This window comes from Fringilla coelebs (genome assembly GCF_963513975.1).
Source record: "Fringilla coelebs genome assembly, chromosome: 12".
Lineage (NCBI taxonomy): Eukaryota > Metazoa > Chordata > Aves > Passeriformes > Fringillidae > Fringilla > Fringilla coelebs.
The window spans coordinates 9,222,115-9,247,854 of record NC_140038.1 but is presented as its reverse complement, the minus strand read 5'-3'; the positions used below and the strand labels follow the sequence as shown (position 1 = coordinate 9,247,854).

Sequence of the window (25,740 nt, the reverse complement as noted above, 5' to 3'; positions counted from 1 at the left end):
TGTGCAGCGGGAGGCTCCCCGTGCATGCCCTGCTCGGAGGACGCAGTGAAGAGCAGATCACGCCGAGCAGAGACGTGGCAGCGATGCACTGGAGCAGCCCCTGGGCAGCACACATCCCTGCGAGGCTGCAGCGCTCTGCTCTGGAGCCCCGTGCCTGCAAAGGGCTGCTCTGAGGGCAGCACCATGGCCGGGCTGAGAGAGGAAATGTGCTGCGGGGAACAGCGCCTCTGGGGCTGCCGGACCCGCAGCAGGGCAATGGAAGCACTAAAAATGGTCCTGAGCAAACAAACTTGTTGACATGGAAGCATGAACATTTTGAGTCATACTGCCTTGGTGAAGCATCCCTCTTCCCTAGGATGGAGGTCCAGCAGACAGCTGCAAGTCCTGTGAAAGACCTTTTCTTCTAAAGGTGGAATCAACAGATGGATAAATGAGAGAGGCCTATAGTGACAGCAGGTTAATCAAATTTAGCTCTACCACGTACCAAAGACAATATACAGCCCTTAACATGATTCTTGGTCAAAAAGTTGTAAGCATTTATGGCATCTATATGTGCTATTTATTTGTTTACAAAGGGCCTTGCAATAAAAAAATCTCAAAAACCCAAAAAGCTTGACCAGCGTATCAGCTGTTATCTCTTTGGCCTGATACATTTGCAATAATTTTTATGGAAGAAAACACTGTGCCAAACCACTGCTGTTCCTCTGGTTCTGACAAGTAATGTGATACACAGTGAAATCCTGTCCTTTCCTGCTGATAATTTTCTAGGTCTCTACTAAACATCACAGCTTTTATGAAGAGAGAGGAAAATTCTGTATAATGAATCTTTAAGCAAATAAGAAGATATTATGAACAAAAATTGTGTCTAAAAGCATGAAGATATTAGGGTCATATAAAAATCTCATGCTTTTATATTTTTATTGAAGGAGGAAAGCGATCACAAAATTTGTGCCTGTAGAAGGAAGAGGGCCATGGGTAACAACTAAATAATGCATGTGCTTTGGTTTAATCAAAAGTAAACACTGTATATTGATCCTCAGCAGTCTTCTGCAGGAAACTGTTCTAACATCCCAGCAGCTACACACACCCTTCTGTCCCAAACCACTCCTCTCAGCTGTACTGATGGAGCTCTTCTGTTCCCTGACCTATGTCCTCCTTTGCTAGAAGAAAACCAAAGGCAACACAGCGAACAACTTCATTTCGAATTTAACATTTCTGTTGGAGTAATTTAATTTTGCAATCTTATAATCCTCAGAAAACAAAAGTTGAAACCCTCAAAAAAACCAGAATGATCATATCCTACTCTAATCACAGAGGTCCCTAGAAAGAAGCTCCAAGTACAGATCATTATGATCACAAATATCACTCTGGTTAAAACCTGTTTCTAACCTGCTGTACACACCACCTCTAAACGACAAAAACATTTTTATTTTACAGACATTATGTTTGAGTCAACCCTTAAAACAGGATTAAATGGAAAATGGGAATTTGCTAACAAATATTGTTGGCTAAATCTAAATACCATATACCAATGTTTTGCTTTCAAATGCCTTTTTTCCCCCCAGATAAATACTGAGATAAATTTTCCTATCTATCTCCTTATGTATCTCGCTATTGGTTGGGGTCTCCAATATAAGCCTATTCTCTACCCAGTTACCAACTATGTATTAGAGAATTAACCACAACTGTTAAGGTCACATCAGGTCAACTTTAAAGTGATAAAACCTTAATGGAGTAAGGGATCAAGAATGTAAGAAAATCTCTTATTTTTTCTAATTTTGTTTTTGACATCTCTGGAAAAATACTTTAAAGTTCACTAATAAATACCTTTCCAAATATACTGATCTTTTCATATTACTTCAAATATAGGTAGCGGCAGTTTAAATCCAATTGATATAATATTTCAAAAAATAAATTATATTAAATAAATCATGCTATGGATCTTAGAAATATTGTGCAAATTTGTAATCCTAGTACATATGTATGTATGTTATTAATCCCAGGGGGTTTTAAACAAAAATAACCTTGTGTTGCTGTGTTTGTTAACATATTTAATAATTTATGATATAATAAATTACCCCTCTTTTGTTTATTAAGTCTTAGCTAAAAGCTGGCTAGAAAACCAGTTGCTCTAATCTCTCTAATCTCAACCAGTGATTTTGTTGCCTCAGTATCTAACTAGCAGAGATCTCCTAGCTAATACTTTTGGCATTTTAAGGTGTTATGCTCTCATAGCTACTTTGTACAAGAACTTTAAAACAAGTAAAAGTATTAATAAGATGATATTTTAGTTCTGCAAAAAGAAATAGTACTTTTGGGGAAAAAAGTTCCTGTTTGGAAAGAGCATATTTCTCCTCTTAGCCTTCATCCCACCAACCTTTGTTTCCTCCTCTAGTTACCCTGTTTCTCTTCAAATCCCCCAGCATGTTACTAGAGGTATTTCTAAAACATCACTTTGGTTATGATGTGTTAATATCTCGTAGAATCTGTAATTTATTTCTTAACAAAATCAGTCTTTTTCCTATGGAGGTTAAATCTCTACTATTGACCTCACCCTTTTAGTTTTCCCAAACCAAAAGCACAAATGATGGAGTTAAATTCTGGTGGGTTTTTTGTTTGTTTGTTTTTGGGTTTGGGTTTTGTTTGTTTGTTTTGGTTTGGTTTTGGTTTTTTGTTGTTTGTTTGTTTTAATGCCACCATTAACCCCTTGCTATTCTTATTAGTAAAAACATAAAAATTATGGAAATGGATTGACTTCTTGATGGATTTTTTTTTCAAAGTCCCCATAACATTTTTCATAGGCTCACTCTTTCCCTCTGTGTGCCAATACTCTTGAATCAACATTAATGCTAAACACTATCATTTTCTATGTTGATATTTCTATTTTTTGCCTTTCCCATTTGTCCTGTCTTTCATTTCACCTTATTTATCCCATTACATTGCCCGTCTCAATGCTCAAAACCTTCAACTATTTCTTCTGCTTCGCAAGTAATACTTCTGCAGAAATTCTTCAGCATAGATCTTCTACTTTCAGCCAGCAAAGCCCTTCTGATTTCCCTTGTACAAATCTCTAAACTAAAATCATATACAGCCCACATAACTCAGTATAGACCCACATTATTCTTGCTCTACAGATACCTGGTGCAGGACAGTTGGGCTGCTGTCACACGCAGGGGCACAATCCTCTAGGAAGTCGGGAAAGTAGATGGAAGTGAATGAACAGGTGAGTGGGCAAGTAATCTGCAACCTACTCTGTGGTGCTGAGCAATGGGACTCAAGGCAATGGGCAGAAACTGAGGCACAGAAAGTTCCTGCTGAACTGAGGAAGAACTTCTTTACTGTGCAGTGAGCGAGCACTGGAACCCACTGTGAGCACTGGAAGAGGCTGTGAGCACTGGAACCCACTGTGAGCACTACAACAGGCTGCCCAGAGAGGGCGTGGAGTCTCCTTCCCTGGCGATATTCCAGAACCATCTGGATGCAATCCTGTGCCATGTGCTCAGGGATGACCCTGAATGAGCTGGGAGCGTGGACCAGATGACCCTGCTGTGATCCTTCCAACCTGACCCGTTCTGTGTTTCTCAGACTTAGATGAGAGTGGCAACAGGCTTATGGGTGATCGGAAAGAGAAATGCAGCAAAATCAACTGTGTGGGGGTGAGGGACAAAAATAATGGAGCGATTCAAACAAGTGGCAGAGAACAAGGCTAAAACCAGGCGACAATCACAGAAATGTGTGTATAGGAAACGCAGAGGGATGGCAGCACCAAAGCGCTGTACAGAGCGTGGCACAGTTGCCATCATGCCGCAAACAGGAGTTTAATGCGCTGAAATGAGGGGACGCTGGCAGGACAAAGTGCAGCAAGGTCAGAAAGGGCTGTAATAAATATTCATTACACAAACAACGATAACGGCCCCTCAGACCCTTTCACCTGCCCCTCACCTGAACCCGTGGCAGCCCAGGGCCCTGCCAGGTGCCAGCTGGTCCCTGCGCACGGCCCTGTCCCGGCGGCTGTCGCTGGGGCCCTGACATGGGCGGAGGGGAGGAGAGAGGGAAGCAGGGAGGGTGGGAGCGAGGGCGGGCGGCCGCCGGTTGCCCGGGCGAAGGCGACGCCACAGCGGCCTCGGCGCGGACAAAATGTCGGCGGTCGGCGCGGCTCGGCGGGGTGGGGACTTGCCGGGGGTAAGGCGGCGGCTCGGGCTGGGCTCGGACTCGGGGCAGCGGGGCCGCGCCGAGCCCGCCCTGCTGACTATGGCATCCTCCCCGCAGGTGCAGAGAGCGGCCGGCAGCCCCCAGGCCCTGGCGGGGCCCGGCCCGCTGAGCGGAGCATGGCTGGCCAAGGAAGAGCAGTACAAGTAAGGAGGCCCTGCCCCGCTGGGACCAGCGCTCAGCCCGTCCCCTGTAGCCGGGTGCCGCGGCCCCGTCCCCGCAGAGGGCGGATGGCACTGCCCGGGGCCGCGGGACACCGCCCACGCCCCTGACACCGCCGCCTCAGGCAGGCTCTAGGCCTCGACATGAGGTTCTTCAGCACTTTGAACACTGACTTGAGTTTTAAATTATGACTGTATAGAAGGTTAAGCCTGTTAAAAACAGCTTGAAAGCTGTAAAGGTTTTAAATGGACGCCCTGTCGCTGTTACCTGTTAGTGCCCAGCCCCGGTGAACGGTGAGGGCGCACGGAGAGCCACATCTCCCACTGCGGCAGTCACGGCACCAGGGGCTGTATGAGAACGGCAGCAACACCTCGCTGCCCCGGCCTGTACATCCATACAGCAGCACATCTCCAGATACGGGATAAGCAATGCAGTCCTACATGAGTCCTTCCCCAAGCCCTGCTGCTGGGTATACTGAACGGGAGGACTGTGTTAAATATGGGAAACCTTTAGGAAATAAAGGCAATGTGTATTAAGAAATGGCACGTCCAAAAACAAATATATCCCTCACCTCTCACAGTTATAGTCTAAACCACACTCTTTAATGGGTATATGTGTTTTATTACTATTCATTTGGCAGAAACACAGGAAATTGTTGAAACATAACTTTTTAAATTCCTTGAAGTGTATTTCAGCATTCCTTTGTAGGAATCATTAAAATTTCACTTGGTTCAGGCAAAAATACTGTCACGCTGACATTTACTCCTTTTAAATTTTTCAAAAATTCAGTGATAAAAAATTCTTACTCTTTTAGGCGACTGAATGCAGAATTAGAAGCCAAAACAGAAAAACTGGTGCGTCAGGCTGAAGAACTAATGGTGAGTAGGTAATGCAGACTGTTACGTAATTTAGTCTGGATTCACATGCACACAGGGTTGAATTTATTTCTTCAAAAGAAATTTAGACCTTGACTACTAAAAGCATGTTGCTTTCAAATGCACGGTAAGCTTTAATTTATTTCTTTTTGAAGTTGTAAACTTGTATTAAAAATACATTAAAAAATAGTTTCTATGGAATTTCATCAGGTAGATATCACATACCTGCCTACAGCATTTGTGCATATATATACCTAAAACCACATTTAAAAACTTGTTTAGTTGTTTAAGAAAAGTATCTGTAGGTGGTTTTATGCCTTAAAGACTAAAAATTAGTATTTGAAAACCAGATACTGTTACAGCAACCTCCTAGTGAAAAATACATTGTTCAAGCTGAAAGAGATACAAAGAAGAAGCAACACAAATAGAAAACATGAACTTTGTAAGAAGTAAGCTTTCTCAAAACAGAAAAATTTGCTGTTTGTTATCAGTGTTATTGTTTAACCAGATAGAGTCAACATTTTATATGAAAGTTGGACAAATGAATAAAAAGGGAATGGGGCAGGTATGGTTTATACCCAAAACAGTTTGGAGAAGGTGTTCTGCATATTAGAAATATTCATTATAAGTACACTCACTCAAATAAGGCTTAAAAATTACTAAAATTACAAATTACTAAGTATTCTGGAAAGCTGTACTTGTATGCACTTTTCCTACTGTTGAAACTTCAATTTTATGGGCTGTGAAAACATATTCTTCTCTTGAGCAGTGACAAGCTGAGGCTAAATGCTTGGCATTTGAACAGGAGCAGATGAAACAGCCAAAATAGCATCTAGTCTCTTTCTTTTAGAAAATAGCAACAACAAAACCACTGTTCTTTTCTTCTCTAAATATAGCAGAAGATGAAATATTCTTAGGGTACTTAATATACCACATGGCACTGCCAGATTGCACAGATATACATTTAACAACAAAACAGCAACGGCATTTTCATTTTTAGACATCTTTTCCTGTGTTTCAAAAGTTCTTTTCCACAGTAGACTATAGTTTCCATTCTTTTCCATAGTAGACTGTAGCTACTGTGATCTGTGATTTACAAATAGATAATTCATCTTTAATGCATTATAGTCTCCCAAAATCAACTCTTTTTTTTCTTTTTTTAATGAAGAAAGGCCAACAGAAGATACTATCTCAGCCAGTTTCAGCACAGAGTAAGTCACCTGAAGATGACAGACAGAGGTATGTGCTTTACAACTGCTGTGTATAATTCGTGGGGAACCTCACACTGCTCCTGCATGCCTTGTGTCCTAACCATGCTCCTGTTTTATCTTTGCTGCATACTGCATTGGTGGAGTCTTAATTTTTTTCCTATTATTAAAAAAAAAAAAAGTGATATAACACTAAGCAAGTGTTATTCCTTGTTATTTCAAGGAAGGCTTAATTTTGCTGGAATGTTCTATCTAAGATATTAAGAAGTGCTGACCTTTAAAAGAGCAAAGTAAGGTCACAGGTTTCTTTGCAATACCAAACAGTAGGTACTTGACAGTGGATAGTTTTTAACAGTTAAGCTGACCAAGTGAAGGAATAGATGTTCCTGGGACAGGAAATGCCTGATGAAAACAAACACAAAGCCGTAGGACAGGCAAACATTGAGCTGCCACCCTCTGGAATGTGGATACCATTACAGTGCTGGGGCCTGCGTGCCTTTGGCCTGGATGAACACAGCCCGAGTGTCCCAACCCCACAGCTCCCGAGCGGGGACAGGGCTGTATTCCCTCAGTCATTCAGGGGCATTATTATTGCCTTAGTTGTTCGAGGGTTTGTGTATTGGTAGTGTGGGAAATGGGTGAATTTAAGAGAGACTAATACACAGTTTATCAAGGATTTGATCTGTAGGCTCCTAAATTTATGATGCCACTAATCTGGCTAAGAAAGATACAGGAACGGACAACAAAATGCTTCAAATGTTAAGCTGGAGTTGGAAATCTTTTCAAATAGGGTATATGAAGGTCTGATAAAGATGATCAAATAGTTACTTTTGTGTAGAATAGAAACAAAGACATGAAGTTTTTCTGAAAATAAAAGGGGTTTTCAGTACAGAAAAAGGTGTGACAGCAAGTCAACTTATATGATAGAGACTTAACTACCAGCAGAAGTTTGCTACTACAATTAAACTGATTCCTGACCTATTTTAAAGCCATAGCTGAGGGAGTGAGGGGCAAGAAACTTAATCAGTATAATCATGCTTTTTAAACAAATTCTGGATCTCACTTTAGTTTTATGTTCTGTTAGATGGATTTTTAACATTAGACAGAATTTTTAAGAACTCCAAACTGGAATTGGGTTTTAGGGCTGTTTTATTAAGTAATGTGATTGGAAGATTCAGCCTCACAAAGGGAATTATTAGCTTTGATGGTACACATTAGAAATAAACTGAAGTGTTGGAAGAATTAAAAAAAATAAATAAACAAAAAGGGCAATTAGCATGTCAGAGTATCAGCTGACCTACCAATTACCAACATAAATTAAAACACCTTAAAACAACCATAGTCTGGTAAACAGAGTGTCCTGGTTAGCATTTACATGAAAGAAGACTGGAAATCCCATGCTGTAGTGAAAAAAAAAAAAAATTAGAAATGTGTGCTAGGAATTAGGCACACTGATTATCCATGAGTGAGCATTGAGGCCATTCAATTAGATTAGTTCAAAGTATTTAATATTTAATTAAAAATTCTTTTCTTTCTAAATTGTGCAAACAGATAGGTCTTAAATCTCCAGGAAGCACTTGAGATATTTTTGAACTATCTCGTTGAAATTTCTATTGATTCCTTTAAGAAGAATGAAAAGCAACTGGAAAGAAGGGAGGAACTGAAGCCAAGAAAGGGGAAAAATGATAAGTTGAAAGGAAAAAACAAATGAGTAAGCAAAGTAGAAAAAAGACAACAAATATTTAAGTCACTCTACAAGTCAACGTATATTTTAAATGAATTTGTTCTGGAGTACTTGCAGCATATTGTCTGCAGTGAAATCTGAATTACTTAGCAACAAAGCAGCTCCGGTGAGAGCACACCGCGATGAGCTGTTGTTTACACGTTCCCTCTGCAGCCAGGGCCCGGCCGGCGGCGCTGGGCAGGGCCGCGCATGGGCAGCGCCGGAGCCCGGGGGGCTGCAGCGCCCGTGCCCGTGCCCGGCTGCGCGGAGCGGGGCTGCGCCAGCGAGCGTGCGGCCGCGCAGGGGCTGCCAAAATGGGGCGGGCAGCAGGGAAGAGCCGTTAGGAGATTTGGAGAGATACAATGAGGTTGGGGTTTTTGGTTTGCTTTGTTCGTGTTTGGATTTTTTGTGTTGGTTTGGTTTTTTTAAGACAACACTAAGACAACAGATACAGCAGGAACAGATTATTGAGTGAAAGAATATATTTGTTTTCTTGAGTATAGAGCGTGTTGCATTTTCATATTTTTCAGAATAACATATAACTGCTATTTCTGTGGCAGCAAATCCTCACCTTCTGCATGCTCCTAGAGCTAGCCAATAGGGAGAAAGCTTGAGGAAACTGGGGTAAATAGACAAAAACTAATCATCCTATTCTTGAAGTCTGTTGCCAGCCACACACAGATGATTTCTCCAGGTTGTTTTTTTGTGTTGGGTTTTTTGTTGTTGTTGTTGTTGGGGTTTTTTTGGATTAATAAAATACGGAGCTTTGTGCAGATAATTCTTGTTGATGAACGTCTATGAAATTTTTAAAGGCAAGATCTAAACATTTGCTCAAATCAGCCTGACAAAAAAAATTAAGTGACTTGATGAGCCAGAAATTTAAATTTTATTCAAAATTTTTTATAAGCCAGCGTTTTAATTGAAGTAAAAAATTTATAAAGGGTAGTTTAAAAACAGCCTTTCATTGCAATAATATACATCCACTCAAAACTCATTTTGAAAGCAAAATTGTATCTACATATCTGTCTATCTATCTGACAAGGAATTTGACCTGAATAGTACACAGCATGCTAAAACTTTCTGCTTAATTTCAATAGACTTGAAAAATAATCACTTAACCTGAAATTCAGTTACTAAGAAGCACAGTTTTCAGCCAAATAAGCAGATAAGAAAGCTGCTTTTTTTTTTCCTTGGTTTTATTCTCTATTTGTAAAATAGATACTGTATTTATAGTACTTATTTCAGAGAAAATTCTATGAGGCTTAATTTATAAATTGCTCCACTTCATATTCCTCTGACAGTCCCTGTCAATTGACCTGAGAACAGTCAGTCTGAGCCTGCTAGGACAGGTGGAGGGTGTAGAGGACCCTGGTTATATCTGCACTTTGTCTGTATGAGTTAGGGGGTTTTATGTCATGTAGGTGTTACCCAGTGAGCTGCTGGCAGTCTTTGGTTCTGGATTGTCCTGGGGAAGCTGTAACTCTGCTTCTTGGCTGAGTACTCCCTGCTACAGGGAATCATTGATCTAACAAGCCAGCAGCCTGAGTTCCAAGAGACAAGATAAGGATTCTGGTACATGAGTACTGTTGTATTAGATGCCATAGACTCACCAGGTGATTTGGGTTGCAGATGAGGTAGACTGGACAGACCATGGATGAGACTGAATTTATGTTTGAATTCAGTATATGTTCCCACCTTAGCTATATTGTTTATTCTAGACCTATAAAATGTTATTCTCCTGATTCTGACAGGGGGGCTGTATTTTAACTGCAAAGTGTTTACAGTATTATAGATCAGTGAATTTTTAATTTTTTTTAATTGCAGAGATCCACTCTGTCCTGAAGTTTCATCTCTTACACACTCACTTGCAAAGGTACCAAAACTATCCTGGTTAAATTCTTTTCTAGCATAATTTCAAAAGTATAATGGCTTGTGGTTTTGAGGCTACACTGGGGACTTACATGGGTGCCAAGGCAAAAGGAAGTGATGCCCAGAGCAGTGCTACAGGGACAGTGTTACCAGAGCTCCTCAGTGCCACTGGTGGTCAGATGGACTTACCCAATGTTTAATTTTTGTATTCTGTTTTCTCTTCAGCATTGAGAGAAATTTTCAGTGTTTTGAAGATCAAATTAAGAATTCCAAGTGAAAAATATTAGAACATAATTAATTTCTTGCTTTCTTCCCTCCCTCACCTGTATAGTTCTAAAGGCAGTACTAGTGTTTTCTAATAATAACTGTCTAGATAATAAACAAGTAGTCAGAGTAACTGAATTTAGAAAACTGAATTTGGAAATTTAGAACAATCTCAGTAGTCTCTAACTACAACTATATTGAAACTTTTACGAGGTGAGCTGAAGCTTCTAAGATACCATTTGCAGTTATTTATCAGAATACAGTAGAAAACCCTCTAATTTTTAAGAATATTTTGTGAAAGCAACAGAAATATTGTTAAATCTTGCTTCAATGGGGACTTTATAAGATTAAAATAATGCATAAAATACCATATTTTTGAAGGTATGATGACAGTCCAGTAATTAATATCTTGATAAAAGCTCAGAGCCTTGCTTGTGCATAGATTTATTATGTGTGGAAAAACTCCCACAAGCCAATGACTATTGGTTGTATTACAGTTAGGGTGTAGAGACATAAAAGTTGCACGCTAAAGATGAGTGCAAATAAAATTGAGAAGTCATTTGGAAAGTTTGAAAAGTATTATTTGAAAACTTCCTTGAGTATAGATATATGAAGAAGAGAAAAAAAAAAGACAAAAAGTAGTTCAATAATAATTGTAATACCCCCACTAATTTTTGAAAAAACTTTTAGGTAGAAAACAAGAAGAAATTTCCTTCTGTGCCCACAGCTCAGAACAGACCATACTCTGCAAGTAAGGGAAAAAGAACCACTTCAAGGTATATCAAACATTATACATTTGGTTTGTCATGAAATCTTGTAGTTGCTATTTTTCTCTATCAAGTTATTTTATGGATGTATGCTTTTATATTTATACAAATAAATGTATCAAACTTCCTCAATCAGCTCCACCAGGTGGCTATCTCTGTTTACTTGCACCAAAAACTATCAGTGAACACATGTGATTTATATTGCAGCAATGAAGCACTTGCTTTCTGCTTTAGCACTTCTCAAGGCTGACAGCTGAATTCTGTAAACTCCTTCAGTGAAAGGAGGCCCAGTGAGCAAGAATGAAGCCCATAAGGCAACCTGGGCCAGCACACTTGGGTGCTGCAGCCTGATTTGTGATCAGACTGGTGCTGGGGAACATGAGGCCCTGAAAGGCCTCCTCTGTTGTAGTGAATGGTGGGCTCACAGGACAAGAGGCTCAGTAATACAACACAGCTTCCAGGGGCTCCCAGCTGAGAAGCTTCAGCTCTGGAGGTAACAAATTCAAGGTTGTAAAACCAAGAAATGGAGATCTGGACAAAGAGAGAAGAGTCAAAAAATCCAGAAGAGCCTGGGAGCAAATTAAAACAGCAATTATGGCATAGTACCAAAATAGATGAAAATTGTCTGCAAGGTGGCAGGACATGGAACTGACAAGCTGAGGCTGTCTTACAGGAGTTGGAAATCCCTGGGGAGACCCTTCAGACCTTCTTTTGGCAGTTCAGGGGAGGTTGTTATGCTGGCACCTCCTCATAAGATTTGGAAGTGGAATTGTGCTGATACAGAGCCTGTAGGGCAACCCAAAAGTTGTGGGAGAAAGTTAGGAGCTGGGAGGAGTTTGGAGGCTGGAATGAGGATATGTTGGAATAAGAACTTAGGAGCTTTAGATCCTGTGAGAACTGAGATCTCCTTTCTATAGGAGAAAGCTGAGGAATACCCTGTGGAGGTGATGTGTTACCCTGCATTTTGGTTTCATGAAAATGTTGATATGCAGCTTCTAGGATCAGTGAAGTTTCCTAGGCTGGGCATAATGATGCAGAAATTGTCATAAGGTAGGAGTACAGCCAGGGGCAACAGAGTTCTACAGAATAATGTGGCAGGGAGTGGAAAGAGTAGAAATGACAACAGAGGATAGAGGTTCACCCCAGGACAGTAGCCAAAGCCAACTGAACATTCCTCTCTTTCTTTGCTTTACTCTGATTTAGCTATGGATTTGTTGGATGAGAAGACTGTGGCAGAATCTTCTCAGTTGAAAATGGTAGTGGTTTCTCTGCCTTCTACATTATAGTATGTAAAATCTTGTAATTATTTATGTGGAATATGGTAAAGGTATCTTACAGAAGGCAAATGAGAAATTGCCATCGATGCATCTTTCATATGAATGCAGGTAAATAAATTGCATTAAATGCAGGTAAATAACTGTACACTCTTAAAATTAGCAAATACTAAAAATATTTTACAAAAATATGATGTATTATAAATTTAAAATCTAGGGTTTTCATTTTTTTTAGTTCAAAAATAAGAAATGTGGAAGTACAAAGTGCTGATGGTGTTGCAGTACTGGAAGATTGCATAGGTTTTTCTTTAACAAAAACAATTAGTAAAGTCGAAGAAAGACTAAAGAAAGGAGTCTTACCAGACTGTCAAGATGATGATATTATTCCAAGGGTTGGAAATGAAATGGGAGCAGGTAAGTTTCCTTCCATGGTTAGTATGTTTATTCTTGCTTTATGACTGTTAGAAATGGGTTTTCCTGGGGAGAGAAAAAAGGAGTTTGTGTAAAGATTACAGGGAAAATTCTATAGTCCTTAACCTAAAGGAAAAAGGAAAGGTTTTTCCTCTCTACATAGGCCTAGAGGAAGATCAGTTCACATATGACTGATTATGTGGAAAAGTGCATTTTTATCTTCCTTTCCACCTCTGTAGGGAAGTATTTGGATGGTTACATATGTTGAATAAGTGCATAACATTTGATTCATTTCACTGGGAAAACAAAAGTACAGGATGCTAAGCTTGTATTTCCAAAAAGATGAGCTTCAGTCTTTGCACAGACTCTGCCTTTGGAGGCAAAAGTGTTTCCTCAGACCAGTGCTGTGGATCTCAGCAAGTGGCTGAAACAAGGTTATGTTTCAGCTACAGTGCTTGAATTAGAATCCTCCAGATATTTTCCCACTGCAAATGGTGTGTTTATATCTGTCCTAGAAACAGAACAGGGAAGGGATTGCAGCATTTGCCAGCAAGGCTAAAGGCATGACACACATCTGTCTTTTTGGCTTTGGTGTGATAAAAGTGAGTTTGTGTAGTTCCTTACAATGCTGAAGTGAGCATGAAGTCAGACATTCACCCCAGTAGCTGGAAGTGCCTGAGCCCTCTCCTTTTAATCTAACAGCTTGATGTCAACTAGCATGCCAACACAGAAATAGCTTGGTTTCTAACCTCATGTAATTCTATGCACATCTTCTGTTACCAAGTCTCCCATAACAGATCCTCAGATAACTTTTTTAGTTTTCTTCCTGAACCAAAAAGAAATTGCTTTAGCTTGCATTGGAAACTTCTACCAAATCAATTCAAGGCAACTCAAGAAGAGTTATTACTGGTGCATTGTAATCAGGGACCAAGGGCATGTATTTGAGTATTGTTTCTGTAACTTTAATGATGAAATAAAAATCCTCAGGATTGATTTTTGCATTTTGAATTTGATATTGACTGTTTGGAACACTCTGAATGCCTCCTTAATGTGGTAAATAAGCTATTGCAGGGCATTCCAGCAGCGTCAGACTCTCAGGACAGTTAGGGTGTTCACAAGGAAGCAGGCACAGGTATTAAGCAGGCCCTGTTACAGAGAGGGCTCAGTGGGAATCTCCATAATGGATTCCTTAGGCCTGTGTGCCTGTGCCCAGCTATTTAGGCCAATATGCTGATAAGGTTCCATAGTATTGTCCTTTCCTTGAGCTTCTTGCAGCACTCTTCCTGGAATTGGGTTCCCTGTCTTTATTTCAGGATCACAGCCACAGCGCTCCCAACACAGGAGCTTAGACATTATTTTAGTCTGGAACTGTTTTGGGGGGGTTATAATTCAACTTGGCAGTAACCAGCAATGATAGAAGCACACAGACATAGAGAAGGCTGAACATGAAGCTCTATTTTTATCTGCTATACCCTTACACATAGGAATAAAATACTTTTATATATTGTTGCACTTCGTGTTAATCTTCATCTTATCTCAAGAATTCAAGAAATCTCTTCTTTCTTGTAGGGCATCGGAGTCTCTCCGATGTCCTTTTCTTGTTTACCAGTCCCTAAATCATTGGTTACTTTGTAACCTAAGACCATCCTATGAAGTGATACTCCCTCTTATCAGCCTCATCAGGTGATTAAAATTGACCAGTTAGGAAGCTAATTGTTTAATTATCTTTATCCCTCGTCAGAATTCAGATTATTTGGATCATGGGCACCTCCCAAGACTGATCCAGTTCTAGCTGTGCACTTGAATTTTCACAGGTTTTACTGCTAAGTGCTTTTAATGACACATAGCTGAATAAGACAGAAGCTGTCTGTGGACTAATAGCTGAGTAAAAGAGGAAAAAAAATGGTAAAAAGAACCAGTTTTTACAGGCAGTGGTATAGCCCTAGAGGAATTTGTCACAGAGCTTGCATTGATAGCTGGTAAAGAAATTTGTCTATGTAACAATGATTTTAGGGTAGTTAAGACTGTTGAACTATTGCAAAAGAATCTTATAGTACTGAGTGAGGTGCTGGAGCACAAGTTTATATTCTGCATTAAAGAGTGCAGAGTAACACTGACAGAAAACACAGCTTTCCTAATCCCACCTACTACACAACTCCAGTCACACCTACTACTGAGCTGGACTTACCCTAATTAGTGATAACTAAATAGTCTCCAAAAGCATAAACTTACTGCCTGTTCACAGTGGGAAAGGCAATGAATTTCTAGAAATCCTTCAGAAGATAGCAGAAAACAGAATATTGTGCTGTTACCATTACACTATTATATAATTAATGCTACCCCATCTTGAGAATGGCACAGTTCTGTCCCCCCCATCTCAAATCTAGGATGTAGAACTAGCAAAAACACTTGTTCAGTGTGCAATGAGAAGTGTAGAAGAGCTTGAATTTGAATCTTCAGTTGGAAAACAAAACAATTCAAGGCAATATGAAAGTTCTTTAATGAAAACAGTAATGGTAAAGGGAAAGCTGTCTTTCTCTAATGCAAACACTAGTAAATGCCACATTAAATTGGATTTAAAGTAAGCTACACAAAGTGCTTCTCTTTCACATAAAGTATAATTAAATTAGCCAGCTCAGTGCCACAGGATGTGGTAAATGCCAAACTACAATATGTTTCATGAAGAAACTCAAATAACTTAATAATATAGAAGTACCTGAAAGGGGATTAAACATGAAGGTTTCATTATGGTCTCCATCTTGATAGCCACTAGTTACCAGAAGCTAGCAAGGATATAAAAGGGGGAATAAAAGTCAGCCTGTATCTTATTTTTTCACGGTGTTTTCCTAAACTGTACTTATTATTGGCCTCTGCAGAGTGAGAGCTTAAGCTGCAATTTATGAGGGTGAAACAAATTTCTGTTACAGCAAATGAACACGTGTACCTATCCATTTCTCCACTCTTAGCTCTAGGTCCTTCTCCTTCACTTTATTCTTTTCCTCTTGTAACTAGTGGGAATAATGGTCATTCCTATCTTAGTCAACTTGATCCTCAGACTGTTTCCATGCTTGATGCTTGTGGAAGTCCAGAGGAAGTTCCTTGTGAATGATCTGGGGAATAGGAAGTATGAGAACAGACTGTTCCCACACAGCTTGTTTTGTCATGCCAGTCCATTTCTTAGCTGTCCAAGAGCAAGATGGTATTTCATTTGGAAAAAACATCTGATGACATGGATTTAATTTAAACTATTAGTTGAAGAATGTTAGCAGTGTACATTTAAAAAGCGTAGAGTAATGTGTGGGAGGGATATTTACCTGTTAGGAAATACAAATCAAATTCCTTGTTGTGCACAGTTTAAAATTACTTTGGCTGTAACTAGAGAAGTTGTAGCTCCAGCTGGATTGCAACGTAGACATGCCCTACAATATAGTTTTGTTGACTTCAGACTCAAGAAGTGCTGCCATGTACAGCATGGTATGATGCAAGTTTTCAATAAGTTTCAAAATTGAGCATTATGAGTCTTTTACAATTTAAAGATGTCAAGTTCAGTCATTAAAACGAAAAAAATCTATACAAAGCTTTGCCTAAGAATGAGAAACCTGCAAACTGTTTTAGAAATTTGAGTTTTTATTTGCCTATTTCTCTTCAAGAATTATAAACTATGTCACGTGGTTTTAAATACAAGATGAAAGTGAGTTCTTGCATCAGTTTTGGTACTTGTCTGCATTGAAAAATGAGGACTTGTGTATATTAAATGTAACTTTTTATGTTCACAGAAGCTCAAATCAGATTTCTTAAGGCAAAGTTACGTGTGATGCAGGAAGACCTGGCAAATATAGTGTTTGAATGCAGGAAAAAGGTAAGGGATTAATTTTTTAATGTAGAAATGGAATAGGTTCCTCTTTAACAAATAATCCCAAAACAGAATTCTCTCAACTTTTCTGTTTCGAGTATTAAGAATTAATGTTCTATTTTTTAAAAATACTGTATGAATTTAGAATTGGGGTGGTGATTTCTGTCTAAGTGCGATCTTGGGCTAAAAGCTTTCAAAATGCACTTAATGGAAAATAATTTGGGGCAGGAGAAAACCACTGGGAACGAAGACATGCCCCAGCTGTAGGGCCACTGTGGTTCTGCAAAGTCTCAAACAATCTCCTTCCTGCTGGGAAGGAGAGCAGAGCCTGAGGAGAGCAGAGCCTGAGAAAAAGGAGAAGAAACAGTGGTGGGGAAATGCAGATGGTGGAGTACAGAGAGAAGGGGAGTGGTGCCCAGAGCTGGCTGCTGGGATGAGATGGATGTTTAGTGTAAAATGAGCAATAGACCAGCTTGAGAAATAGTCAGGTGCTTTCGGTGTCATCAGTGGATCAAAGTGTGGAAAGAGCTTCCATTTTAAGTGGAATATTGTAATCAAAACAGAAATTAGGCTTTCTCTGTTCTCAAGAGTACAACTGATGCAGAGGACAGTATTTGGAATTACATACCTGGGCAGATCAGCCTGAACTGAAGGCATTGTGAAGCTACAGTGATACTTCACTGTTAGAATGTACAAGTGAGTTTTATGATCTGCACTGTCTGGCAGTATATTTTAAAGTGATGCTCAAACAGCTCTTGAACTGTAAAAACTTAAGTAGTTCATATCTGTCTGCCAGAAAGATCACTTCTTATTCATGTATTTGTAATCAAGCAAGGTTTTTGAACTAACTTTCTATTTTACATAACTGCACTATTTTTATTTGTGATCTCTTAACTTCAGAATGCTTTTTTCCACCTATTCCCCAGGCCCTAAAGTGATGATGACATTAAGAACACATGGCAAAACACCTATGTGTTTTCTTACAAGCTTTTAATTTAGCGTTAAGGAGCAGGATGATAGTAAACAGGTTTTTTGAGATAAGTACGTGAAAAAAATCTTTAAAAGTAATTAGATTTTGATATTTTATATCTGTATTTTTATCAACACAGGTGCTTCTGCATTTCAATACTTCTATGCTGTGATCAGAAGAAAGTTGGTGCATTAGATTTTAAAGTCATTTTCAAATCAAATATAATTTTGTCAGTAGCTATTGAACTTCATCATTCCATGCCAAAATTGCAACAGAATTCAGTTACTGTAGCAGATGACAGAAGACAACCTTGTACTTTCTCTAGTCCTGCTCCCTTAGCACTTTGTATGTAAATTTATCATTTTGGGTTCTAGTTTCTCTGGTCGGAAAATAACTGTTACCTTCAGAAGGTCGCAAAATTTTCATTTTGGCAAAGCCTAGAGATAGATTCTGGGTTTGGTTCCAATTCCCAGGCCACTTGTTATAAGGAAGCAGTAAATCTGTTTAAATTTAAAGAGGTGGGAGTTTCTGAGGTGCATGAAATCATGAGACGCTTAGCATGAGAAGCATGCAGATTTCTCAGGTGTGAAGCTGGTATTCCAAGGGACTGAGAGAACAGCAGAGAGACTTTTTTCACAGAAACTCCATTTCTATATGTGCCTCAGTTTCTTTTGCTTAAAGAAAAGCAGGGTATAATGTGTCTCTGAAACAATCTACATTAGTATTCACTTACAATGTTTGAAAGGTTATAAAAGAAAAATGCCTTGAATTATAATGCTTAATGTGGGATGTAATTGCCAGTAGGTCATGAATCTAAGACGGGACTCACTTCATGCTAAGAGAATCTTAAATTTGAATACTTGATGTATCCTGGATCATTAGCTTGCTTTTAAGTCAAAACCAGATAATCTGAAACATAATGGAGTGGTTTATTAGTAATTATATTCTCTTCTTTTTCTCATAATTTTTCCTGATGTGTTCATTTAGCTATTCTCACAAAAAAGTCACAAAATACCTATGTACCACTGTTATTCATATAATTCTATAACGTTTTGATTATTTTCAAAACCTTTGAGCTATGAGAAATGTTTTACATACTGCTACAAGATAGTTTCAAGTAAAAGGCTGCAGAATATTAAATGAGAAAAGTGTTACTGGTTTTTAAAGTATTATCTTGGTAAAATGGTGTTTTGTTTTCTTAGTCTTACTTGTTGCTATTTCTAAATCTACAGCACATATATTCTTACCACCTTTTATTTAAGACATTTATTACTGCATTACCCTCCTGCTTCCTTGCAATAATTTAGCTGGGGCTTTTTGCTCATTACTGCCATACAGGATGATGAAAGTCAGAATTTAGGAACTCGGCTTAAAGATACTGAAGAAGAAAACTCAAGACTGCAACGAACAATCAGCCTGCAGCAGTCTCAGATCGAGAAGTACAAAATGTTGTCACAAGAAGCAAACAAAAAAACGGAAGGGTTACAACAAGAGGTCACTGCACTAGAAAAGGTATTGCAGATATTAGTCTTACTTATCTCAAAAAAGGGAAAAACCCACAGCAAATTACCCTCTGTTCCCTGATGGGGTGATAGAGCCATGTCCAAAGATCTCATTAGTGTTTCAATATCTGTTAATTTATAAATTGTATTTTTAAATGGCCTATTTTTTTTTTTAAGGAAGAAATAATATATTTTGCTTTATCTTCTGCTTTTACAGTCATATATTTCTGTGTTTTAAAATTAAATTCCTATGTAAAAGACCCACAGGAGACAAAACTACCTTTTCAGAAACTGCTGTCAAATTTGAAAACTAATCCTGCAAAGTACAAGGAAATTCCATTTTTCAGGTTTTAATTATAATTTATAAAAAATTACTTCTGTAAATTCTATTGTAGCTGTAGAACCTAGTGAACTTTTTTTTTAAAGCACCTGCAGCTTATAATAGTATCTTGTGCAGGTAAGAGAAGGGATGTGCTTGTTGTTGCAAATGGAAAAGCAGGCCCTGCAGTGTGGCTGAGCCCAAGTGAGCGTGGCTGCTGTCCCCCAGCGGTGCCGTGCCGGGCGCAGCAGATGGCTGCAGACACAGCTTGCTTTGTTTGCAACTTAATCTTAAGGGCAGCATGTGTTTTTCTTTAATTACTCAGAGCTAGAGAGGTTGATTTCAAAACCATGTAATACATACAGTGTTGGGTAGTACTTGTAATACAACCAGGAGAATGTTTCAGTTAAAAAACTGGGGAAAACAGAACACAGTTCAGCCCATCAAAGGCTCATACTTCCATTAAATCATAGTATGGATTTATGTGGGCATGCTTGTATCTTAATGTTTCATAGTTCTGGCATTTTAAAACTAACATGATTTTTGTGGGTTTTTGTGCAGATACTCTGAGGTTTTAAATTCCCTTAAACTGGTTGTGATTCTGTGAGGAAAAATATTCAGTACTAGTGTTTATGCTGCTCATCAGCTCGCAGTCAATAGGGCCTAGAGATTTACAGTAATTTAGTTCCTTCTCTTAAAGCAAGACAGGACAAATCATATTCAAACCATCTGGGACATAAGTTTGTTTAACCTGTACTTACAGCCTTCTGGAGTGGCAATTTCCACCACTTCCTTGCACACAGCCATTTAGAAAGTATTTAGGAAATGGGATGAAAGGTTTATTCACTTCCCCTGCACAGGTACCATAGCCAGAACATGGTCTCTTCCCTCACTGGTCTTTGCTTTGGACTTACCATCCTCAGTTGCTTCAGCTGTTCCTCATAGATAGTGTTTTCTAAAATTTGTTAAGGTTGCAAATCAGTCATGGTCATGAAAAACAGTGGTAATCCTTTAAAATACCAAGACAGCAAAAAAAGCAAGTATGTGTAATGAAAGATTCTCTGCTAATTCAGAAGTTACTTTACATATTTTCTCTGCTATAATAAATTATCTAACTGCAAAAACCATGCATGTAAAAATAATTTTGCAGTAACTGCTAAAATCTCCAGTGGATTTAGAAGTCTAAAAACTGCTCTATTTTTTAGATATGAAGTATTATTCAGCCCAATTTAATTAATGTAGTGTAGATTGATTCTAGATGTGTTTAAAAGCAATTTCCTGTGAACACAGGCTTGAATTGTGCTGCTGAACTTTCATGACTCTTTCAGTCCAGAGGAAGTTTTCTGTATAGCTGAGAGCACAAATGTAACCTCTGATTTTGGGTTGTTTTTTGCTTTTTCTGTTGGTGCAATGTAGATGATGGTAGACTTAAGGTGTGATACATGCTTCCCCAAACTCTTTAGATTATCATTAGATTATTATTCATTAATCCCCCAGGTACTTTTTGTATGTGCCTAGGCAAAGATTCTCATCTGCATTTCACAATTTACCTGAAACATGGTAACTATTTCATTACTTTTACGTTTTTCTTCTTTTGGTGTTCAGTCTCTGTTAATATTAACTGCTGCAGGACCCACCTAAGGCAGTAACTGAATTCTGATGCTCCCAGAAATTTCCATCCTTTTCTTTCCAGCATTCCAATTTTTTTCTATCTATTGATCTCATAAATGCTATCACCTCTCTCATCTCTTTTTCACCACTGGTCTACAAGAACATTCCTTTCTTTGTGTTCTCTCACTTATTCAGCCAAGCTCTAATGTTACATAGTGGTCTGGGAAACACCAAAGTTGTACTCTTACTCTTTTTAAGCTTTTGTGCAGGGGGTTATCACTTGCCTTGATGAAAGGCTTGATGTTAAGTACACCTTCTCTCAAAACTGTTTTCTGGGGAGGCGTTTCAGAACTTCCTAAAGATAGCAGTGCTGCCTGCACTGCTGCTGGGAGGACAGAAGGCCTGGTGAGGGTTACTCGTGGGCCATCACAGCCCCTGCTGATACTCAAGTGCCTCAGCCATGGCAAAACAGAGGGGAAAATCCAGAAACTGAAATGGGATGCAATTTTAAAACGCAGTAGTTTATCCTCCACTCTTAGAGAAATGTTATATGAGAAAACTAATCCAGCTTTGACGTAAAGTATTGAAGAAATGGCAGAAGCCTTGCCTACATACAAAATAAAACATTTATTTCAGGCATTTTTAAGATTAAAAACTTGGAGTCTAATACATTTAACAATATACCCTCACTAGATGACTTGCAAAAAAGTCCTTGATAAGGTATTATGTGTGACAGCAAATGTCAAAAATCCCTAAAAGAATTCTTAGAATTCTTTCATTAAATGATCTGATTAGCTGATAAGTAATTTGCATTGCATGTAGACTATTTTTTTCTGGTCATTAAATGCTTGAAAGACTATTCCAAAGCTTTTCATATTAATGCAGAATAAAATATATAGCACAAAAGACTTCATTCATAACTCCATCATCTTGATACAAGACAAAGAGGTCAATTAGTATGTATTTCTTGGATAAATGATGTGGAAGTCTTGAGTAACCACCACAGAACAGGTGTAGAATTGAGAAAATAGAACAGTTGCTCAGAAATGAGGCAGTCTGAGGGCTGCCTCATTATCAGTAAGCCCCCTCTCTACCTTGATTTGGTTAAAAGAAACTTCCTGTGCCCATTACTAAAAATTTGACACTTTAAAGAAAAAGTCTATTTCTTTTTCATAAAACACAAGATGTGCTCTTTCTACCAGAGTTGTTTATTTTTTTTACTTTGTATGTTATCTATATTCCCTGATCTTTAGTCTCATTATTCTGTTCCTTACATTGGTTTCTTTCTCTCATTCCCCACTTCCAGCACTATGAAATACCGTCAGCAGAGTCGAGACAACTGCTTTGATTGGTGCCATAACACTTGATGAACTATTTTCTGCCAGATGAAATAGTTACTACCCTCAGCCATCTGCAGCAGGCTGCTTTAACTTCTTGGTGGTAATTGCATGTAGTAATCTCTGGGGCAAAGAGGTGAAAGGAGCAGGTGGGAAGAAGCAGCTGGAAACATGAGCCACCATTCCAAAATCTGTCACAGAGTGGACATAGTGATATTTTTTTCTCTTTTTCTGACTGATCATACAAGGTTTTTCAGTCTTAGATGATCAGCTTCACAATTTACCCCAAGAGAAGCTTAAAAAAAATAAAGGTCCTTTTTCAAGATTTCAAAGGAAAAGGGTTTGTTTTAATGGTACAATTGTCTTTGAGACAGATTCTATTACAGGCCAAAGAAGTTCACAGACTCTTCAGCTTTCAAGAGTGAGCCTTTTTGTGTGTTGTTGATACAGGGTTAATTAGAACACCATTATTCATGATGTTTTTATTGGTTTGTCCTTTGCTTCTTCAACAGGAATTGGAGAGTCTAAAGCGTGCCCAAAAGCAGGCTGCAGCCACTCAGAGTGCAACAGAGGTTCGTTTAAACAGGGCCTTGGAAGAAGTGGAGAAGTATAAAGTGGAGCTGAATAAACTGAAGCAAAGCAACAAGGTACTATGGCTTAGGAAAGCAATTTCCAGTCTGTAATCACTCAGTAATGCTAGAATGAGACAAAAAGCATGATGGGCTTTGGAATCTCTTACAGGCACCCCAAAATTAACTTGGAACAAGTCACAAAAGGCCTCAATAAGTTATCTTAGAGGATTCTTCTGCAACCTCTGCAGGGAGAAGAAATGTACGGAATGAAGTTAAAGCTTTTCTGATTTTTCTCATTTCTGTGAAAATGAGACATGTTTAGAGAGAGGAAGAAGTACACATACACACCTAACACATACAAAGGCAAACCACGGCTCTTATTGCCAAGATTTTCTTTTCTTTTTTAAGCTTTAATGTGGGAGTATTTTGATTAATCCCATTTCTTTTCAGAAGTGTCATGTGTGGCTACTGTTTGTCATTTTCTTATGTAATGCCAGGTTTTGTTGGTTAAAGCACCATTTTCATGATTTCTCCTTTTCTTCCCTTGGTAGGATGTAGCTAATCAAGAACTCAAAATGATCGAAGAGTTAAAAGCAGAAAACAAGAAGCTGCAGAAACAAAAAGGAGAGCTAATTACAGGTTTTAAAAAGCAGTTAAAGTTAATTGATATTTTGAAGAGACAAAAGGTAAGGAGCAGACTATAGGTGTATTTCAGTTAACAACCTCTAAATGCATCTACTGTTCAGTAAAGTAATCCTGAAAACTGCGAGTTTACATGGAAGGAAATTAAAATGAGAAGAATGTATACTAAAAGATATTTCCCAAATCAAATTATTTTTCACTTTCTAGTTCCATCACACTTTTCACTTAAAATACTTGGGATGTGTGCAGTCATTTCCATCAGTTCTCCTTCTGAGGCTGCATGAGACATGTAGAGCTATGGGCTCGACAGGACCTTAACACCACAGAGTGGGTCACCTCCAATTGCTTACTCTGCAGAATCTCCTGTGATTCATTTTGGGATGGAGTCAGTGCACTTCTTGCACTCTCAAACCAAAGCTGTAAGACAGTTAAAGCAAGCAATGTATGGTGGCTTGTTGAGCAGAACCCCCTTTAAGAAGGGCCAGCCTTAGAGATAAGAAAGTAGAACATTTTATTTACCCTTTGAGAACTCAGTGATCACCAGACATTTAGTAAACACTTTTGAAGCTGTTGAGCCCCAAGAGGAAGAATAGTTCTGTATGAAGTGGCAACTTAAGTGTGTGTATTTTTCACCCTGATCCTAAGAACTGGGAATTGTACTCTTGAATCTGGAATACCTCCCCAACACAGGGCAAAGGAGGGCAGGTAAGTAGAATAAGAGGAAGTGGGGCTGCTTATGTATTTCCAGTGCAAGACAATTTTTCTGGCAGTAACAGCATGCAGAGGAGATCCTGGGGATTCACCTAACAGCAATAGTGCTAACTTAGCCTTTGGCTGGCCCTTCCAGCTCTGCAATTTTATTTTGAGAATGAAAACTACACAGCATTCATTCAAAATATGTTCTTCCAGATGAGGTAGCTCATTGTCCTCTGGAACATGAATTCACTGAAATGGGTGTCACAGAGCAGCATTTCTGTTTGACTGGGAACCAAACCAGTGGTCTCAGACACTGCATTAAATATATTTTTAGGCAATTACAAATGCTGTATCAGAACTCCGGATAGGAGAGAAAGCCATTTACCTTTTCTTACAAAGTGTTACAGAAGAAGGATGCTGTGAGTTGTCCTTTCTGAAGAGACTGTGACTGGAGGAACATGGAAGAGACTGGGACTAACCCTGCCCCTTGCAGCTTCTGGCAGAAGGCACTGGGGAAGGGCAGCTGAAGCTCACATGTGCTCACTATTCACAATCAGTGGCAGGATTCAAGTCTGCTTCAAACAGGCCTTTTGTTGAATGAATTAGAAAAACCTGATTTAGGCTATTTGTGTAATATTTGTGTGGCAGCTTCAGATGCACAGAGCAGACAGAGCCTGAAGAATGATAGAGGGAAAATATTCCCCAAAGACATTAAATATCAGGAGCAGGATGAGATTTGCTTTGTAATAGCTTTAATGTTAAATTGTATATTGATCAGCTTGAAAGAACGTGGACCAAGTTTTCTTATATGTGTTCTTCAGAGTCACAAGAGTTGTCAGATTTTCAGGAATTTCTTTATTAATGAATTAATTATTAATTATTAATTGCTTTATTAAAACCCATAAAAATATCCCAGTTAGCCAGAATTTTGTATTGCTCATTCACACTATTTTAAATTCTGCTCACTTTTTTTTTTAGATGCACATTGAAGCTGCCAAGATGCTTTCTTTTACTGAAGAGGAATTCATGAAAGCTCTTGAGTGGGGAAGTTATTGATCCCATTAAATAACTTCTTTTTGAAAGATAAGTCAGATGGTACATTATTTTGAGACTGTATATGAGTCCTTGTTAATAGTTAATAACTGTATATCCCACTGAATTGATTTTGTTGATTTTTCTTATGTTTAAATAGTTAAACTTTTGTCAGCCTGATAGCTTGTGTTGTAATGTTGTATGAAACACAAATTTCTACTTCATTGTCAGGCCAAACTGCCCATTCTGTAAGGAGCAGAGAAGCACAGACCATGCAAGGAATATTCTAACAAGTGAACTTTGTTATCAGTTTGCTCTGTTCTAGCATTTAAAACTGTACCTTACCTATGGTCTTATTCAGTCCAGGAAAGTCAGGGTTTAGTCTCAGAAAATTCCTTGTTGCAACAGAAATAAACTAACCAGTGATCCAGTTGAGAAGAAAAT

General features: G+C 38.7%; 1 protein-coding gene across 1 annotated transcript; it reads left to right on the top strand.

Moving 5' to 3' along the window:
• The first annotated feature begins 4,097 nt into the window (after nt 1-4,097).
• Nucleotides 4,098-25,370, top strand: TEX9 (testis expressed 9). Its single transcript, XM_084213705.1, has 12 exons — nt 4,098-4,182; nt 4,270-4,355; nt 5,186-5,249; nt 6,415-6,485; nt 10,002-10,050; nt 11,001-11,086; nt 12,587-12,765; nt 16,539-16,621; nt 18,924-19,097; nt 22,867-23,001; nt 23,478-23,612; nt 25,243-25,370. The coding sequence occupies exons 1-12, from the start codon at nt 4,138-4,140 to the stop codon at nt 25,318-25,320; spliced, it is 1,185 nt and encodes a 394-aa protein (XP_084069831.1). The 5' UTR covers nt 4,098-4,137; the 3' UTR covers nt 25,321-25,370.
• Nucleotides 25,371-25,740: the final 370 nt, after the last annotated feature.

What these genes read in the sequence shown, in the direction of transcription:
- TEX9 (XM_084213705.1), top strand. Translation starts at nt 4,138, where the DNA reads ATGTCGGCGGTCGGCGCGGCTCGGCGGGGTGGGGACTTGCCGGGG. An exon ending in TGTTTGAATGCAGGAAAAAG is followed by an intron (nt 16,622 to 18,923) that starts GTAAGGGATTAA and finishes ACTGCCATACAG; the next exon opens with GATGATGAAAGTCAGAATTT. An exon ending in ATATTTTGAAGAGACAAAAG is followed by an intron (nt 23,613 to 25,242) that starts GTAAGGAGCAGA and finishes TTTTTTTTTTAG; the next exon opens with ATGCACATTGAAGCTGCCAA.